At 43.0% G+C, this 20574-nt stretch overlaps 1 protein-coding gene across 3 annotated transcripts in view; it reads left to right on the forward strand.

The window, feature by feature from the left end:
• The window catches only part of LOC144590752 (ral guanine nucleotide dissociation stimulator-like), an 84446-nt gene that overhangs the window by 38964 nt on the left and 24908 nt on the right, over nt 1-20574 (forward strand). The window contains exon 1 of one of the 3 annotated variants that reach the window (XM_078395168.1): nt 1948-2286. The exons of 1 other annotated variant lie outside the window; for it this stretch is intronic. In XM_078395168.1, coding sequence (XP_078251294.1) covers nt 2104-2286 — 183 coding nt within the window. In that variant the 5' untranslated portion in view covers nt 1948-2103. Of the gene's footprint in view, nt 1-1947; nt 2287-20574 lie in introns of those variants that run through there. One more of the 3 variants, XM_078395170.1, reaches the window with a different exon arrangement.

The following is a 20574-nucleotide window of genomic DNA, read 5'->3' on the forward strand; positions in this document are numbered from 1 at the left end:
AATTGGTTGACAGACAGAAAGCAAAGAGTGGGGATAAATGGGGCCCTTTCGGAATGGCAGGCAGTGACCAGTGGGGTACCGCAAGGTTCGGTGCTGGGACCCCAGCTATTTACGATATACATTAATGACTTAGACGAAGGGATTAAAAGTACCATTAGCAAATTTGCAGATGATACTAAGCTGGGGGGTAGTGTGAATTGTGAGGAAGATGCAATAAGGCTGCAGGGTGACTTGGACAGGTTGTGTGAGTGGGCGGATACATGGCAGATGCAGTTTAATGTAGATAAGTGTGAGGTTATTCACTTTGGAAGTAAGAATAGAAAGGCAGATTATTATCTGAATGGTGTCAAGTTAGGAGGAGGGGGAGTTCAACGAGATCTGGGTGTCCTAGTGCATCAGTCAATGAAAGGAAGCATGCAGGTACAGCAGGCAGTGAAGAAAGCCAATGGAATGTTGGCCTTCGTAACAAGAGGAGTTGAGTATAGGAGCAAAGAGGTCCTTCTACAGTTGTACCGGGCCCTGGTGAGACCGCACCTGGAGTACTGTGTGCAGTTTTGGTCTCCAAATTTGAGGAAGGATATTCTTGCTATGGAGGGCGTGCAGCGTAGGTTCACTAGGTTAATTCCCAGAATGGCGGGACTGTCGTATGTTGAAAGGCTGGAGCGATTGGGCTTGTATACACTGGAATTTAGAAGGATGAGGGGGGATCTTATTGAAACATATAAGATAATTAGGGGATTGGACACATTAGAGGCAGGAAACATGTTCCCAATGTTGGGGGAGTCCAGAACAAGGGGCCACATTTTAAGAATAAGGGGTAGGCCATTTAGAACGGAGATGAGGAAGAACTTTTTCAGTCAGAGAGTGGTGAAGGTGTGGAATTCTCTGCCTCAGAAGGCAGTGGAGGCCAGTTCGTTGGATGCTTTCAATAGAGAGCTGGATAGAGCTCTTAAGGATAGCGGAGTGAGGGGGTATGGGGAGAAGGCAGGAACGGGGTACTGATTGAGAGTGATCAGCCATGATCGCATTGAATGGCGGTTCGGGCTCGAAGGGCTGAATGGCCTACTCCTGCACCTATTGTCTATTGTCTATATGCATCTCTTTTTTACATTCATTATGTCATCAAATGTAGGCAATTATTGCACCATCAAAACAATACATACAATTTACAAAGCAGACGCCTCTGAACAATACATTCATTCGAATATTTGCGGAGCTCTCTAACAGGGCCAGCCCCTTCAGTGTCGGTAGGACCTCGGGCTGCAGTGTTTTTCCACAGAGCCTAAATGATCTGTCACTCCAACTGTTGATCACTCAGATGATCATCGATCTTCGTACTTGTCGATTTGTGAGCAGTGAACTGCGATGCCGCATCAGATCATTCGGTCTGCTTTTTGAATTGTTTTTCTCACTGGGACACTTGGATGTGATTCCACGGACCAGATGTACAATTGACTTTAATCTGACTACAACCTAACTAAACTCTTGTCCGAAGTGCTCTTTGAAAGTGGGATCGAGGTCTCCACAGGAATGTTTTGTTGGGGGTATCTCCAAAGTATCTTTGGGTATCACATAGAGCTGTAGCTTGAAAGCAAGGGCCACAAAATATGTGGTGGAGCATAGTCGACGCTGGATTGGAGTGCAGTCGTAGAAACATACGGTTCATAACTAATGATCTGAATTTATTTTAATGAAAGCACTGCACTTCACTTGAAGGTTACGTTGAACGTGGAGCTTTTTAAACAATTTAATCAACTTCAGTTCAAATAAACTGTATATTGAACATTTGATTCAATCCGGTGCCCAGGGAAATCCAGTCCACTGTTGTGAGGCTGCAGGAGGCAGCGCTGCACAATGTTGACATCATTGGGCTGCCCGAGAGGGCGGCTGTACTTGCAGTGACTCGCATTATCTTTGGTGACTCGAGGCCACATCCCATTTATTGCTCAGCCACGGCTCGGCGCCCTCAGCGACTGGTGAGAGTTGAAGCAAGGTCTTTCTTTAAAAGGACCCAGCACTCGTGTTTTTGCATTCGCCCTTGGCAAAACGAGGGAAATGGCTTGTTTCTTGTAAGTGGGGGGACAAGACACACAAGCCTTTCTCATGGTTTACCTAACGTGGCCGGAGTTGCAAAATGACTGCGCAGCGGGCGGGCAGAAGATGTTTGACAGTTCGAGACGCATGAAGAACCTCTGGGATGCTGTGAGACTGGAGGTGACTGGAGACCCCAGCTCCGTGGTCCTCAACAGCTTCACGCAGCTGGATCCCGATCTCCCCCTAACCGAGGTAAGCTTGGAGCCTTTACTCCCTGTAACCAAGGGAGCGGTCCCGTGAGTGGATGGTTCAACCGCGGAGACAGATGTAAACATTTAGACCAGAAAGTCCAGATGGGCTGCAAATATTTTGAATAATCACGATCTGGAATTGCATCAAAAGACGGTGGGAATGAAATCAGTTCATAAATGAATTGGACGGACAATCAAGAGGAAAAATGTTCGGAGGGAAAGAGCGAGGGGATGGGATTTTTTTTTTTTACCAGGAACTGGCATGCAATCCGCGGGCTGGAAAGGTTCTGTGATTGCAGGAAAAATCTTTTCACCGGTTAGTTGGCGCATTCTGACTGAGCCATCCCCGCAGTTACTATCCAGTTCTGAGTAATTTCTGCAATGTGTTTGTTTGTGTAGTGGAATCCCGCTGGTGTCATGAGGTGTTGTAATGCCACTTAATCAGATGTTGAGCTCTGCTTACTGTAATCCAGTGAGCAGTCGCGCCGGGGGAAGAAGGGGGTGAGGGGGAGTGGTATTATCAGTACCAGTCTCGGGACTAATGGGATGTTATCCCATGATTTTCCCCTCAGACCTTTAACCTATTCAGGAGAAAATCAGGCTCTTTCTTCAAGAGTTACATTTTTGTACAAAAATGAACTCGTAAATGGAACTAGGCAATTGGTGTAACTATTTCAAATTCTAAAAAAACAAAGTGCTGCAGGAACTCAGCGAGTCAGGCAGCATCTGTGAAGGGAATGCAGTCTGAAGAAAAGCCCCGACTGGAAATGTCGACCGTCCCTCCCTCCACAGATGCTGGCTGAACCACTGCGTTCCTCCAGCACTTTGTGTTTCCCTCAAGATTCCAGCGTCTGCAAATTCTTGTATCACTAAGTGAATCAAATATTACATGTGATTATCCAGCTGCCCACATACTACAGTTTGCAGGACAATTTATTTCAGGCGTGTAATTATTGCTATTTATTCTGCAGCAGGAGAGGATTTACCATACTTCGTGTAATTAAATTGCAGATAATTTTAAGGAATGGCTTGGGATCAGTCTAAATGGATACAATGGCCATTTTTAGTCATGAATTTAGAAGTGTGAAAATTGTCTACATAGTTCATTGACACAAGGAGATATCAGTAATTTGCTCCATCAGAGATGAAAAGTTAGGCTGATTTAAGTTAGCTGTACCAAGGTGAATTTCTGACCTCTGCCTTTTTAACTGCTGTCCAAGTTGAAACTGCCCTTGTGTTTCTGTGGTATTGATTCGATCACATTGCAGTATACCACATGGTGGGCTGAAAGGCCCATTTCCAAGTCCAAACTGACCATCCTTCACACTAGTTCTATGTTGTCCCACTTTCACATCCACTAGGTACACACTGGGGGCAATTTAGAGAGGCCAGTTAATCTGCAAACCTGCATGTCTTTGGGAACTGGGAGGAAACTGGAGGGCACGCCAGATACCCTTACAGTCACAGGGAGGATATGGAAACTCCACAGACCTGTGCTTGCTACCACCAATCAAAATGGTGCACTGCTTGTCCAAAGTGGTTATTTAACCTCCAAAGGCACACTTGCACTTACTTCTCCCATTTCCAGATAATCAGATGCCTAATGTCCTTCAGGGAAGGAAATCTGCCATTGTCCGGTCAATATGTGTCTCCCAGTCGACCACCATAATTGGAGGTTATCTACCTCCTCAGTTCAGGACAGTTAGTGCTGAGGCAATAAATGCTGAGCCTAAGTGTAGCATTCCACCATTGTCCTTTATTAATCTGAGCGTCTTCTGCTTTGTAGATGCCTTATTATCACATTCAGGGATGAAATCAGCCACTGACGTAAGGTCCATTTAACAATATTTAATTACTTTTTAAGAGGCACTGAATCTCACAAGTGGACAATCTAGCTGCATTCTCTGTGGTCTTGGTGGTGGGAACATTCTGAAATGTAGACCTCTGCAACTTGATTTATTGTGAGTGTGTGTGGCTTTAAAAAAAAAACTCAAGGACACTTGGATTAAAAATAAAATGCCCAACAGTAAGCCACAATACCTGGAAACAGGCTCAGCAGCCTTCAATAAAAGTCACATTGCTAGAACAGCAAGAACAATTTCTCCTTTTCGAAGATGTCCCTTGTAATATCAGGAGGAGGGAATGCAGTGTGCTTGGCTGCTCCGTACATTAACCAGTGAAGGCTGCCCTGCACTTTGAACATACAGATCATTAGCCTTTTGCATCCTTTCCCTTTTGCAGCCTTGAGTGGGAGTGCAGTTTTGCCCAACACTGCTGTTCATCACGTGTCACGTGTTATTTTCCCTACAGCACAGCACATCAGGATAATAGGTATTGGCATCATTTAGGTCATGGGGGAGGGCCACAGCCTACCCCTGCCTTTAGCTAACAAACAGGCATGCGGTTTCATATAGCTACTGAAAGAGGAACCTCAAAGCAGCTCAGTGGAAGTATTACTACTACCACCTGGCAGTGAATGGCCAAAACTCACCCCTCCCTAGTTTAGCCTTGTAAAAGGCAAATATAGAGACTGCAGATCAGGAAATGAAAGCAATTAATATATTTCTAGTGCCTCCTTCACAACCAAAATAGCATCCTAAAGTGTTTTACTGTCAACAAATTCACTTGCTGCACTGTAGGAAACAGAGCTCCCAGTTTGTGCACAGTAAAACTCCCTTAAAGAACGATGGGGCAATGGCCTATTTATCTATTCTTGGTGATGAAGGATTATTGGTGGGTGTAATTTCAGAAATACCTGAATATGGTAGTGAGGGGATATGTTTGCTCATAATTTTGGATTGTACCTGGTAACTATTGTTTAACATTTAGCATTATTTAGAAACCTAAAGATGGTTCAGATATTCTCCTTTTCCCATTGGTGCAGAGTAACTGCCAAAAGAATGGAAGAGTAAAGGAGATAAAACATCTTGAGTTTGTGAACTGTTTATCAGCCTCTGGCCATCATGTGGATTATTATTGAGTTGGAATTCAGGTCGTCTAGTTCATTTATTGCCACGTGCACAATGAGGCTAGGTACAATGAAAATCTTGCTTGCAGGAGGATTTTTATTGTAACAGGTTACAAATAGAAAATTAAGATACTGTAGATGCTGGAAATCTGAAAGGAAAAGAAATGCTGGAAACAATCATATGTCAGGGCGATATCCTTTCATGAAAACAAACTTTGAAGATGTAAAGTAAGAAGATAGGAAGGTAAAACAAAAGGAACTGTGTGAGACAATGTGGAAAACAAGAGGTTATACAGATGCAAGGTAAAACGGGGGAGAGAAGCTTAGCATAAGGAACATGGATATGGATGCAGCCAAATCACTATCAGCTGCTCCTGGATGGAACAATAAAGTTATGATCTGAAATTCTGCATGTCAACATTGAACCATATCTATGGTGTAGGTCCCATCTCCAATTTACTTTAGTCACCAGACAAGACATGAATTACTGGAAGGCTTCTAAACGGGGCTGCTCCCTCCAAGTGTGCTGGGGATGGGGTAGGCCCATTACTGATTCCCAGGCGCAATTTTTGTTTATTGCTCACCCAACATCCATGACTCATATTATCTGACTGTTGCTTATTGGTAGTCTGTGCTGTATGTAAATTGGTTGCTATGGTTCCTTAAATTACAAGGACTTTGAAGCGCAATATTCTTCAGGGTATCCAAGGTCATGAAGGCTGGTGATAAATACAAGTTATTTTCCCTACAGCACAAAGAATGCAGAGATCATAGATGTAAAACTATACCATCGAGTGTTCTCGGCTGGTCATGTCCATTATCATTGGGTGTAGAGATCTTTTCCTGCACCCATATCATGACCTGAGACAAGCCACGAAGACCAGTCTGTCTCTGCCACAGTGACGTATTTCCATTTTTTACATCTAGCTACCTGGCTTAGTGATATTGCTAATTAGTTAGAGCTTGCAAAGAGTCCTAGAGGGCTAGAAGATAGATTGAAGCTGTAAAATTTCACACTACTTTAGGCAAAGTGGGGAAACGACTTGCCAAGGGCACTCTCGTGTACAAATTTGTTTTAAAAGGGTATTTATGGGACTCGCACGTGGTCAAGAAGGCTTATAATATCAGGATCAACGTTGACCCATCAAATACCCATCGGGTATTTGCGTTTATCCTCTCTGCTCTTTGATTAGTGAAGCTACAGCAATAACTGCACTCTGCTTGCCTATAATTATTTCCACATGAGATGGAAAGAAAACAAGTACATTTTTCACAGAAATGAGGGGTTCAAACAAATGAATTAGCCCAGCACAATGATTGATGTTTGCATTGGTATAACGTTCAAAAATATTGCTTTCTCCTTACAGCATATAAAGATTGTTATGATCATTTAAAAAAATTAATAATGTTTCCAAAGAAGTGGTGCTGCTTTAATCTGCAGAGCAGTAACTGTGCTGAAATCTAGGCGTGGCCAGGAGATGGAGAAATGTGAAGTCAGGGAGGGACAAGATCAGCTTTTCCGTCATTCACACACCCATAGAAATACGTATACATTCACTTAGAGACAGAGGCACACATACACACTGCTGTTTACTTTCAGATGTACATCATGCAATAAATCTTGGATGACCTTTCTTCAGGTTATTGTTTTGCTTGCCAACCGCACCATCTCAGTTACATATTACAGCCCGCCAACACTCTAAAATGTTCTTTTAATTCTAGTCTCATGAACTTTAGCCACTCTGTCTGAGAACACATGATAAAAGGTCCACAGCTTTGGAATTCTCACTGTAATCTCCTCCATTTTTGTATATTCCCAATTTAATGTAAGAGCCTCCTTAAAACCCATTGGACCTTGTACCTTGGTCACCTGTTATTGTCACTGTGAGACAGATGGGCCAGGTCATTATTTTTGCCCACTAATGAAGAATGAGCATGTGTACAACGCTATGTCTGATTTGTATGAGTCAAAGTGGATGGAAACTGCTTCCATTAGTGGATGGATCGGGACCAGGCGATGCAAGTTGGGTCAAGTCCATTGTCATATGCACAAGTATGGTGCATTAAACTTCTTGCTTCGAGAAGGTTCACAGACACAAAGACTCAGACAACTCACAAAATATAAATGATACAAGACAGTGAAAAGTAAAAGACTTTGTGTAAAAACACAACATTTGTGCAAAACACAATTAGAAAAACAATTCTGTGACACAATGCAAGAGAGGGTCCGGAGTGTTCTATTGCTGAGGTAGATTTTGCTGAACATGATAGTTGGAAGAAAGTAGTTGTGCTTGAACCTGGAGGTGTGGGACATCAGGCTTTTGTACCTTCTGCCTGATGGTAACAATGAGAAGAGGGCAATGTTCGGGTGGAGGGGATCATTGAGGGTGGATGTCGCTATCTAGATGCAGCATCTCATGGTAGATCCTATGAACGGTGGGGAGTGCTGTGCCCGTGATGGACTGGGTGAGTCTACCAGCCTCTGCAGTCTCTTGCATTTCTTTGCTTTGGAATTACCGTACCAGCCATGGTGCACCCGGTCAGAAGTTACATGGGAAGATTTAAGGAGGAACATTTTACTCAGAGACCTGGAAGTTGCTACCAACAAAGATGGTGGAAACAGATTTAATCAAATTTTTATAAGGAGTTTGGAAAGCCACTTGAAGGGAAATAATTTGCAGGGCTATAGGAAAAGACTGGGGAAATGGGGTTGAAGGGATTGTTTCACACGGATGTGGCATGGACTCGATGGGCCAAATGGCCCTCTTCAGTGAGGGAATTTTAAGGGTGAATAGCTGAAATGTTATGGTTAAATCATCTCCAATGTGATTGATCAGGAGTGTAGAGGCATTTGTCGTTATGATTATGCTCATTTGTGGCAGGAATAAAACGGGGATCTGTTCTTCCTTAACACTGCAGCATTTATTGACAAACTGGCTACATTGTGAAAAAGTTCCTTTCTTTCTCATATTCGTGCCTATTCCAGAGTGACCCAGCGCATTTAATTAACACTGACCTGCAACCCCTGGTGGAGTGAAAGAGTGGATAAAAACTGCAGTGAGCTTGTATTTTTTTCTTTGTCCCTACATTCATTTGAAACCTTCAACCTATTTGTCTGGCCTGCATTGAGTAAAATAACAATACATTATTGAGCAAATGTGTTGCTGAAATCAGTTTTCATAGACGCAGCATTGTGCAAGGCCACAATTGTTGGGGCTAATGAATGCTGCTAGTCACACAGCCTGAACAGGGAATATTGCAAAGTTTCAAGTCAGGCATTAATAGTGTAATTATGGCTGTGGCGCTGACTTGAGATAATTGAGATTCAGCAATGGTTGGAGGTCTGTGACTCTTCACGGACATGCTGAGGGCTTGCATTCTCTGTGAGCTGTGTACATTTCAAAATCAAACTGGGTTGAGATTGTTCTCCTGTCATTGTACGGCCTTTTCTATTGCAGGCGCCATGTTCTTCCCCCTGCCAGCTGGTTTCCTGAGCATAAACAATCTAGAAAATAAGGCATGAACTTGTGGTTCTGTGAGTTAAAAAATGTAATCCTGTAAAATCAACACAGTTGTTTCCTCCTGTGTTTGGATGTCTCTTGCCAATAATGAAACTAACATCTGAGTTTGAGAGGCCAGATAGGAGATTGGAGCATGGAGAATGGGAAGTCAGGGCTCCTCAGCTCCACTAACAGATCAGACCTACCATGGACTAATCACTCGGAGCAGTGCTTGGTCATTCCTGAGTGAGCTTGTGAGTAAGGGAAGCTGCTCCTACAAATGGTTAAACAGTACTGGGTGAGCAAATGATCTAGTTGACGGTTTTGGATCTGACATGTGTCATTTTTTGAAAGAATGTTGGGTGAGAATGGGATAGGGATTGGCATTGATCCGTTCCATTAAATGGTCCCTGAATGTTCACCTAAATGTTTGTTGCTGAGCTCTTCTCAACTTCAAGACAGCCCCGATGCTCGACACTCACTGAAAAACATCTGAAGTGTTGCAGCTGCTGAATTGATTGAAAGGCACAGCAATTTCCATCAAACAGGAATATGATGATCTGCTTCTAATGCTGTTGGGTGAAAGATAAATATTGGCCAGGATACCTAGGATAAATTCCCCGCTTAGCTTCAAGAGAGGGCAGATAATATGCGGAGCGCAGGGGTGGAGTTGCTGCCTTACAGTGCTTGCAGCGCCAGAGACCTGCATTCATACCCGACTATGGGTGCTGTCTACGGCGTTTGTACGTTCTCCCCATTGCCTCGTGGGTTTTCTCCGAGATCTTCGGTTTCCCCCCACACTCCAAAGACATACATTGTATGTAGGTAAATTGTCTTGGTAAATGTAAAAAAAATGTCCCTAGCGTGTGTAGGATAGTGTTAATATGCGGGGATCGCTGGTCGGCGCAGACCCGGTGGGTCGAAGGGCCTGGTTCCGTGCTGTATCACTAAAAAAAATATGTAAGTGAAGCCTGGGTGGCACCGACCCAGGTGTACGACAAAAATAAATCATCTTGGGGGACACTGGGCAGAAAATAAGAAAGAAAACAAATTCAGCAGTTTTTACACTTGACTGGAGATTAAGATTTAATGGGGAAGACAACCTAATCCACAAGGAGACAACAGTTTCCACATACATCGTTTTGACAAAGTGCCCCAGTTGTTTATGTGGTTCTCTGAGGAATGTTGGGCAGCAGGACTCTCTGTCCCAGCCCTGCCCTGCTCCCAATAACCAGACAAGCTGAGAAGACGCAGGCACTGAAATTCAACTCTTTCTTATTGCACATTCCACAAATATTCACAGTAAAGAGACAGTGAAGAATATACGGGCCACCTCAATTCTTTGAATGCCTTTTCCAAAAAGTGCCCTATCTCAATTTGCCAGAGATACACGGTGCATCAGTAGATGGGGTTATCTGGTGCACTGCACGTGTTCCCTTGCATTCATTCTACTCACTGTCACTTTAATTCTTGCACTAACGAGATTGAAGGACGGCAATGCTTTTTTCTCTTGAGGTAGGGGAACATTAAACTTGGTGACGGGGGAGGGGGATCATGGGCTAGGCTTCCGATTATAGTTTCCATGATACTTTATTCAATTATACTTTATTGTCACATGTACCTAGGTACAGTGAAATGCCTTGTCTTCATACAACCCAGTAAAATCATATGGCAGACTACAAAGGCACCGACAAAGTTACAAAGTCACTGAACATTCCTATCTACTGCCTGCCGCCACACGTGGCATCAGGTATTCCCCCCCCCTCCCCCCACGCTGGGTCCCCCTTCATCCTCGTCAGCCCCTTGCCGAGTCCCCCGGTTATTTTCAACGGTTTAGTTTAGAGATGCAGCATGGTACAGGCTCTTCGGCCCTCCAAATCCAACCATTGATCACCCTTTCACAGTAGTTCTGTTATCCCACTTTCTCATCCACTTCCTACACACTAGGTGAAATTTAGAGAGGCGAATTAATCTACAGACTCCCACACCTTTAGGATGTAGATCAAACCAGAGCACCAGGGGATAACCCATGTGATCACAAGGAGAACGTACACTCTCCACACAGAGATTGGTATGCAAGGTCAGGATAGGATCTGGATCTTTGGCACTGTGAGGCAGCTCCTCTACCAGCTTCACAACTGTGCCACTTTCGCTCTGTTTTCTTCTTGTTTCCTTTTGGGTCTCCAGTAGATTGTAACTGGATCACTAGACTTCTTATCAATTGGAGCATAACACTTCAGTCTGAAGAAGGGTCTCGACCCGAAACGTCACCCATTCCTTCTCTCCTGAGATGCTGCCTGACCCGCTGAGTTACTCCAGCATTTTGTGTCTACCTTATGCTACTTCTGATCACTTCTGCTGAGGTGACCCATTGTCTTGTCAAATACATTTCATTGTACCATTGACCCTTTGCCAATCTACATATGACAAATAAAATTAAAATTAAAATTAAATTCTAGTGCCGCAGTTGGGTATGTGTGTATCTATGGCACAATCAGAAACCATGTTGAGTCTGTTTGCTGCCTTCTGCAGTCGAATACTCCATTGCTGCTCACCATCGAAACTTGCAGATCCAGAATGGATAATTGAGGGTTTCGGGGAGTAGCTACATGCTTGAGTCATCAACTTGAGGAGGGAAAAAGTTTAACACTGAAAGGAGGAAGTATTCAAAGAGTGTCTTTTGTTCTTAATTATCATTTCATTCTGCTAGCAACAACTTTGACATGGTTATTTTGAGGAAGAAGTTTGAGAAGGTTCCCTTCACGTTGCTGAGTCTTTCAAAACAATTAGTCTAAAAGTAACCTTAAAATACTGAGAAATGCATTTCTTAGCATCAATGGTGCTGTACAACACACAATCAAACATTCTGTTCTGATTGTATACTCTGAATACATTTTCTTAGAAAAACTAGTTCAGCAAGGTCTGTTCAACCCTTTAGTGGCTCCATTTGAATATAATGTTAAATAGTAACTGTGCTTGCTCACTGTTATGACTCTTGCCCCGAATAGACAACCTGGATATTCTGACAAGCTGAACTTCCAGATGTTTAAATTTCCATGATCTGTCCTTGAAAATGAACCAGAAATGCAGAGAACCTTAGCTAACTAAACTGGGGAGAATATCAGTCCATTCCTTCTGTTCTAGCCTGTCCACACACTTTGTTTTATTCTCACATGAAATAGTTGCCTTGTATAGGTGCAGGCAGGACACTTGGAGTCTTAACAAAATTCTTAAATCTCAATTTAGTTACCTGAATTCAGTTTGCGAACAACTGGATAACAAAGCTCATGGCATTGTAGCTTAGTTGCTAGCACTCTTGAGTCAAAGCAGCGTGTGCTGAAAACACTCAGCAGGCAAATTGGATCTAATATCCTGCATCACGCAAGGGGTTGTTGTTGGATGGGACATTGTGGCATAACGAAAGGTGCTTTGAATTTGCAAATCCTGCTCATTTGATCTAAACCTGTAGTTTGTGGGAACCAACCTATTATGAACAGAGAAGATCTGGGAGACGTCTATCTAATGGATCATCACGGATCCTGTAGAACTTAATTACTTACTGAATTAATGAAGTAGATCTCTTGTATGCTCTTAATGATTTGCCGTTTGGGAAACTCCCCAATTCAGGAAGGTCCTTTGTTCAACTCCCTTTTCTGTCATGTTATCTAATTCACAAATTGGGGATTGTTTTGAAGGAGGTAGAAGTACTGCAATCGGTCTCAGCATCATTGGGCAGTGGAGGGGAAATATAGACGGGGGTCGAGGCCCGTCGGCTTTATTCAATGAATTCCTCACTGGCTGAAGATAAGTCCATGTTGAGCTATCCATCATACCAGCCTGGCTATCACATTACACCACTCCCAACCCGGGTTTACACACACTAATTAGAGTCGCCAAGACAGCTGGCAACCTGGAGTCGCATAAGAAATGAGGATTGGAAAAATGTGGAATTAAACTGTAGGGGAATAGTTGTCATTGATGGCAAATGAATGCTTTTTACCTTGAAATCAATTTGGATGGTAAATATTTAGCGTAACCATAGTGCTTTATCTGGCGTGACTCCAACGCACTAAGAGATGGGGAGCAGTGAAAGGAGAATCAATAAACCTCTCTACAGGAAAATAACTCCAACGTTTTCATTTCATGCATGTGGGATTAAAAACCATGCCAAGTGTGTGATGTGTTCATGTACATTTGTGTACAAGTGTGTTTGCACTATGCTAAGCCCTGCTCCATGGATGGAAATTCTAACCACAGGAATACTTCCATTAACCTGTAGAGGAAGGAATCCAGTAAATGTTATTGTAGACAATAATCTTTCCAGACAAATTTGGAAGAGGAAGAATTAAGGACAGGTCTGCATTTACTCAGAGTTGTTTCAAGATTCCATCCAAACCGGTGTCCATAGCTACCATCTGCATACAGACAAAAATCAAGACCAATGGATCCGTTTTTTGGTTGAAGGAAGAAAGTGAGTCAGTCCCATTTGAATTGGTTAGCATCTTCCTGGACAAACAGAGGGAACTTCTGCAACCTTACAAAAAGCATGATGCTGAGAGAGGAGAGGCCTGCAGTTTAGTGTGATGCTTTTCGAAAGGAGAATCCGATGATGTGTAAAAATAATGACATCAAGCCGAACGCACTCAACTCTTATGAGAGTTCATTGTTATGAGTTGTAGATAAACCATTATTTTTGCTGTAAATAGTTCATGATTCAATGGAGTTGTGACGGCATTACAGACAGGTATAGCAATATAACCTTTGCGCAAGCTTCTCTCGTGTCACGCACTACATGAGAGCCTAGCCCCTTGTGTAACCTTTCCTCAGGACTGTTGAAGAACATTGACTCTTGCCTGAATAAGTTTTATTTTTATTTTTAGTTGAGTTTGCAGCACCAAAACTTTGTTTTCTTGTGACACGCAAACGGAATTCATGGAATTCTAAAGTGTGTGCGTGTACTGAATGAGAGGACATAGCAGAACAAGCCACAGGGACAATGGCATTGACTGCACCAAGTTTGGCCATGTCACTGTTGAACTGTAGTGGACAACATTGCTGCCCTGATTTACTATATACTAAGCCGCGGTATGTATGAATAAATTAAGTATATGGGCTGTACAATTAACAAATTCACTTTACATTTTTGAGAATGCAAAATCTTGACTTCAACTTTCCAGACAAAATACATAGTTTCTGTGGAGGAGACATTGAAGAATGTGGGAGAATTTCATCAACCACAAGCAACTAAAACAGTTATAGATCTAAACAAAGAATCAAAGCAAAGTCCTAGGCTACAAAATGTAGCATGAGTTGCACTGAGACCGGTCATTTTAAAACAGCCAACTGTTGCTGTTCCTTAAAGATCGCATTTCAGCAGCCTGCCGATTCAATGTTAGCAGTGGCAGCAAATGGCCAGAGAATTAACATGTGAAACAATACATCTACAGACTGGAAGTAAGTCAAGACATTTTACTATATCAAATGCATCCCTAAAGTGCTATTGGAGAGCACCTACCAACCTTCGAGATTTCTCTACCAACCTACCGAGATTTGTGTTATTAAGGTCAATGGAGTGCATTGTGCAACACAACATAACATGAGTTATACGACCTGAAAAACTTGTGCTTAACATCCAAAGACACTCCAAAGTGCATCACTCCCAAGGCAGTGTCAGTCTGGATTATGTTTCTAACCAGTTTATCCAATGACACATTTAGTTTATGAACAGCCTCAATCTCCCAGCCCAGGTTACTTGGGAATTAACTCTGTGCAGAAAAAACTTTATCTGCATGTCCTTGTGGCACATTGTTTTACAACATGAAAGGCAATATATAAAATGCAGTGTGTGGTTGGATCTACTTTCAGACTTAATCTAGATGCATCTTGAGGGAGGCATTATGTAAAAGTGGCAACAGCGGTTGCTGAGGCAGAAGCATTGTGATGACACAGCGGGGGAACTCCTGCCATGTATGACACAAAGGGTTTAAGGCACAGACTGAACTGCACAGTGGTCAGGGCTGGAGTGGACTGTATTTGCACGGTTTCTTCCACTCTGTGAAACTGAATTTGCAGAAGTTTTGTGGTTGTGGCTCCTTTAGAATTTATTCAAACAGAGAAACTCAGCAAACCTTAAATTAGTAACCACTGCCTTCTGAGTCATGGAAGACTGAATAGTGGAAGTCTTCTGAAATCACACGAGCATTACAAAAGAGTGATATGAAAGTGTAATGGTTAGCTGAATTCTGTTCTTTCACTTTCTCCTGAAAATGTTCAGAGGGAATATTCTAGAGGCTGGTCTCTCCTTCCTGCCAATATTTTATCCAGATGGACATTGTTAAATGATGAGCTATTTGAATTGAAACACAATCTGACAGTCCACACATTTACCATTTCTCATAAAAACATCCCACTTTTAAAAATCAAACTTTAGTCAATCCAATGCATCCCTGGTTTTCTTCATCATTGGTGCCCAGACCCAAACATTGGCTTTTCTTTCTTGAATCTGCTTTTAGATAGGCACATGGATGTGCAGGGGTATGGATCAGGTGCTGGCAGGTAAGAGTTGGTCGAGGCATCATGTTCAGACATTCTTGGCCGATGGGCCTTTTCCTGTGCTGCATTGTTCTATGTTTAATGTTAATTAGGTTCTACTGACATTACTTGAGCGAGCGATACTGTTACCTAAGCAGGTTCAGTCTTCAGCGAAAAAACTGCAGATGCCAGAAATCTGAAATAAAAACAAAATTCTGGAAATACTCAGCAGGTCAGGTGGCTTCTAGGAAGAGAGTTTAACATATTTCAAAATTGACCGTTCATGTTATTTAAAGGTTTCTGTTCATGATGATGAAGCATAACAGTCAATGTTCAAGTAATGCTCGGGTGTTTTGTGTAAAGCCAGACTTGATTCATCTCAGTGGTTGGAATCCAAAGGGCTGGGTCGATGCTTCACTCAATTAATCCTCAAATAGAGCCATGTTCAGTCTTGAAACCTATTCTTCATGAAAGACACAATTACCTTTGGAGGGTACAGTAGGAATTCACCAGGGTAATTTGTGACTTATAGGGTTAAATTCTGAGATCTTGATGCATGAACATGGCTTGTATTTTTAATTCAGAAGGCAGATCCATTTAACAAGGAATAGCTTTTGCGTTTGAAGGAGTTGTTCAGTGATGTTAAAAGAGGTTTGTTTACACGATGCAGTGAACTGCAACAGTGGAATTGCTGATTTATCAAAAGTAACATCTGCTGTTTCTGTCTCCACCAACCAAGTAAAACAAAAAAAATCACTGAGCATTTTATTGTGAAGAGATTGAGCAACTTTTTCTACAGGAAGTTAAAGCAAAGCTACATCGAGCTATTCATTTGGTATTCAGAGAAGCTGGAGTTGTAAACGGAGCCTCACAACTGTGCACATGCACAGGGTCATCAGACCAGACAGAGAACCAGGCTATAGGGATTATACCCAAATGCCATGGCTGTTTTTGGCAACTCTTTTTCCTTTCCTCGTTTGCACACACTCCTGTTTGCGGTCATATATCAAAGGATTTGATGCCAGCTCATACAGTCATACAGTACGTAAACAGGCCCTTCATAAGTTCTAGGAGCAGAATTAGGCCATTTGGCCCATCATGTCTATTCCACCATTCAATCATGGCTGATCTATCCCTCTCAACCCCATTTTCCTGCCTTCGCCCCATAACCCCTGACACCCTTACTGATCAAAGTTGGCCCTTCTGCCCAACTCACAGATGCAACCAAGATGCCCCATCCAAGCTCGTCTCATTTACCTGTATTAGGTCATATCACTCTAAATCTTTACTCTAAATGTACCTGCCCAAATCTTTTAAATCTTGTTGTTCCACCCGCTTCAACTACTTCCTCTGGCAGCTTGTTCCATTGCCCAGGTTAAATATAGAATCTCTCGCTGCAGTAGCAGGGCATTTATGCTCGTGCTGTGTGTTTGACTAATACCATACCCCTCTCTTTCCATGCAAACTAAACCATCACAGACATTTATCTAATAACGTCGCTCAACTGACTGTTGAATCTGTTTCCTCTGCGCTTTCAGGATCATATGAACCTAATGTAAACCATGTTGGTTCTTTTGCCTGGGCGATATTTAATAGCTATACGTGACAAGATATTAGTGGAGCTAAACTGAAGCTTTTCACAGGCCTCCCGTGGGCAAACAGAGGAGAGAGCTTTCCCTTAGCTCCATCCGTAGACTCGAACTACATGTGTATCTCTTTGCTGATGGTGATAGACACCAGGCACTGGCTGTCCATGTTTTATCTGTCCAGAAAACAGCTGCTGGACTTTGAACATCTGCAATGTGAAGCACCTGCAGGTGTTTTAATATTGTAAATTAATGCACCAAACAGTAATTGGTTCACCAGCTGAATAAATCCAGTTCTGATTTTTCTATGCACCTTTTGGAGACTCTGCATAGTAAACGTTTGATCTCATAGTATCAAAGCCACATTTTTAAAAAGCTGGTCTCAATACTACACAGACGCTGTCATCTTAAGGAGCCAGTTCTTTAATTAGTGACTGGTTTCACACATCATCTCCATTTTAATTAAAAGGTAGGCAGAAAGAACACTGATCATAAGAAGTTATATTCTCAGCATATACCATCTGAGTCCAAAGTATACCAACTGTAAGCACGTGTATTTATTTTGTGTCCTTAACATAATAAATCGTCCTAGGCCTCTTCTTGGAGATGTAACCAAACAAAATTGACCCTGGGTCACAAAAGGGTTACTGGGGTAAATTATCACAAAAGCACAAATTTTAAGGAGTTTAGATAGAGAATTTGATGGAGGGAGGGAGGGAGGAAAATCTGGAGCTCAATGTCCATTGTGCCAGAATTCAACACTACATCCATTTCATTCTCCCCATGTTCCCAAAGACTCCCCCTAGGTTCGACCACCCATTTACATAATAGGGTGAATTTACAGTGGCCAGTTGACCTACCGTCCCAATCAGCTAAAGGTGGAGCTTACAGTGGTGGAGGAGAGAATATCATTGTTTAAACCACTACCATGAGAGGGGTTCCAAGATCTCCAAGGGCACCTTACAATACAGGAACATTTCTGGTAGAAGCTATCATTTTGTCTTCCTTCAACGAGCTATTAATGGTTAAGTAGTGAATAGAAATTGATTTCAACCCAGGGCCAGCAAATCAAGGATTTTAATGATTCACCGAGTGCATAATGTAAGAGAGCCACACACTGAAAGAAAAGCCACGCACACAGTAATGGCTTGTTAATGTTTAACAAGACCTCACCTCTGGCACTTTACCGGCATAGTTCAGGAGTGTCACAGAAAACTCTGTGCTTGCCTGGATGAGTATAGCTCCAACAGCATTCAACAAGCCCATCAATCAGGACAAAGCAGCGCCTTGATTTGGACTCCATCTAAACATTGAATCTGTCCACCTTCAATGCAGTGTGACTGCATTGTGTAAATACATCATGGATGCCAGTCACCAGGGCCATTTCCTTTTCTCTCTTCTACCATTTGGGAGGAGATATAGGAGCTTGAAAAAACGAGACGTCCGGACTTTGAGACCAACTTCATCCCCACTGCTATCAGACTCTTGAAACCATCGCTTTTTTCATACCACATTCCAGAGGGGCTGCTACGTACTCTAAACTCTACCTCATTGGTGTTTCCATTATTGTACTTTAATATTCTTTTGCACTGCTTGGATTTTGCACTACAATCTTACGTCATTCTTTTGCACTTGTGTGAACAAGGAAAATGTGAACAAGGAAATTCATTACGTCTTGGTGTAAGTAACAATAAACTAATCTGTAATCTGTAAAATAAGATGTCAAATTCAATTTGTCTGCAACAGCAGGGTTTTAATGGGCTGTCCAGAGAAATATTGTGTATCACCATGGCAATGCCCTCTCTACTTTCCCGTGACTGCCTCACCGTTCATTAATATTTAGGGCAAGACAAGCTACAGGGGACACTCTAATTACCAAGAAACCAGCAGGAATGGTGATGCTGAGCACATTGTTGTGATGCGTTTTTATTGGACATGGCAGGCTGTCTTTGTTGCATTCCCTTCCTCTAATAAACTGGTGCACTGCCCTCCTCTTCTGTTTGTTCAGAGAACAAAGAGTGTCAAACTACAACTCTGGTTGTTTGCAGCATTTGTAATGTCAGAGGGTTTTTTTAACAGTAATTCTTTTGCGGAACCCCTGAAGACTCTTGGCCCAAATGCCAGTTCAACATTCAGAACAGCCAGAATCTCGGCACCAGGGTATCCCGCCTTCGAGGCAACCGTGGTGGGAATGAATTGTTGCCCGTCTTCCCCCAAAGTGTGTTGTCCAAGGAAAGCGGTAGTCTATGGTGAGGTTCATCCCTTGCTCTATCCCAGGGCTCTATGCACTGTTCTCAGAGATGCACACAGAGACAAACATTCATTGCTGCTGGTTTATCATTAGCTCAGTGAAAAATACATTTTGGTCTGCCCGGAACCTGTTGGTCATCAAGTACAGGGAGCTGTTCGTAACTGAGTGGTGCCAACTGGCACATTCCATGCAGGATTACGTGCGGAGGGAGGGGCTGGCGCATAGTACAGCTGCCGCGAAAGCTCTGTGAGCAAATGCCATAGTTTAAGGTATTCCCACAACAGCCCATGGAGGCTAGGCTCTGTGCAAAGCAAACCTCTCAGACAGAGAGAATGATTGGGATGCCGCTGACGTCATGTAACTATGATAAACAGATGTACTACACAGTACCCAGGATGAGTAGCATATTATACAATTGCAAGTTTACTCATGAAGTATATTGTTAGAAATAAAACGTTCAGATCTCCATAACTGGAGCGAAATCTAGAAATAGTTTAATGGGCTTTTGTTGCCTTACCTTCAACAGTGTTCTGCACAGGTGCTCCTCAATGCCTTCAGCAAATTCTCTTCTGTGTCTCCCAAAATTTATCAAAATAGCAGAGACTCCGTCTGGCAGCTTAGGTGCTAACCCGGAGTCACTGCTGACTGACAAGCCTGACCACCACCCAGGCCCAAGCTACATGTGGACACCCAACGCAATGGCTGTTGAAGTGTCTTGGGATCAGCAAACTCTAGAAGTTCCCACACTGGCCAGCGTGGGTCAGGTGCATTGGCAGTATCGTCGAGATCCCCTATTTGTGTCTGATGTGGGCCCAGCGTTGTGTCAGTGCTTTGGCTCGTCACTGAAAGCTTGAGAGATGCCCGTGCTACGAGACTGCAGTTTGCCTCAAGCTGACAGTAGTTGTAAGGAGGTGTTGTTTTGACTTAAGGTTTACCCTCCAATCGGGTGTCAGCGCTTGAAAGAAAACAGCTCTCTCCAAAACATTCAGGCTGTGGCAATGAGTGGAAAAACAAATGCAACTGTGGTGCCTGGCAACATGGTTACAGAGGGCAACCACGTCCCAGTAGCAGTTCCCTCTGTGTCCCAACAACCCGTGTCACTGTTCTGTGGGCATAGTGGTGCCTCTGTGAATTCACAAGCAACTGCAGATGCGGACTCTGAAAAAGGGTTCCAACCCAAAACATTACTGTCTCAAGTCCTCCGGGGATGCTGCCTAACCTGCTGCGCTACTCCAGCACTTTGTGTTTTTTTGCCTTACATATGGCTTCAGTATCCAGGGCTGGGAACGAAAGAAAATAATTAACAGAGCTTCCCAATGAGACATATTGAAGTCTGCAGACTTCAAAACGCAAATAACTAAGATGTTGGAAATCCAAAACGAAAAACAGAAACTGCTGGAGGTACTCAACAGGGTTGGCAGCATTTCCAGAAAGGCCATCAACCTGAAATGCT

Source organism: Rhinoraja longicauda, unplaced genomic scaffold (assembly GCF_053455715.1).
Source record: "Rhinoraja longicauda isolate Sanriku21f unplaced genomic scaffold, sRhiLon1.1 Scf000284, whole genome shotgun sequence".
NCBI lineage: Eukaryota > Metazoa > Chordata > Chondrichthyes > Rajiformes > Arhynchobatidae > Rhinoraja > Rhinoraja longicauda.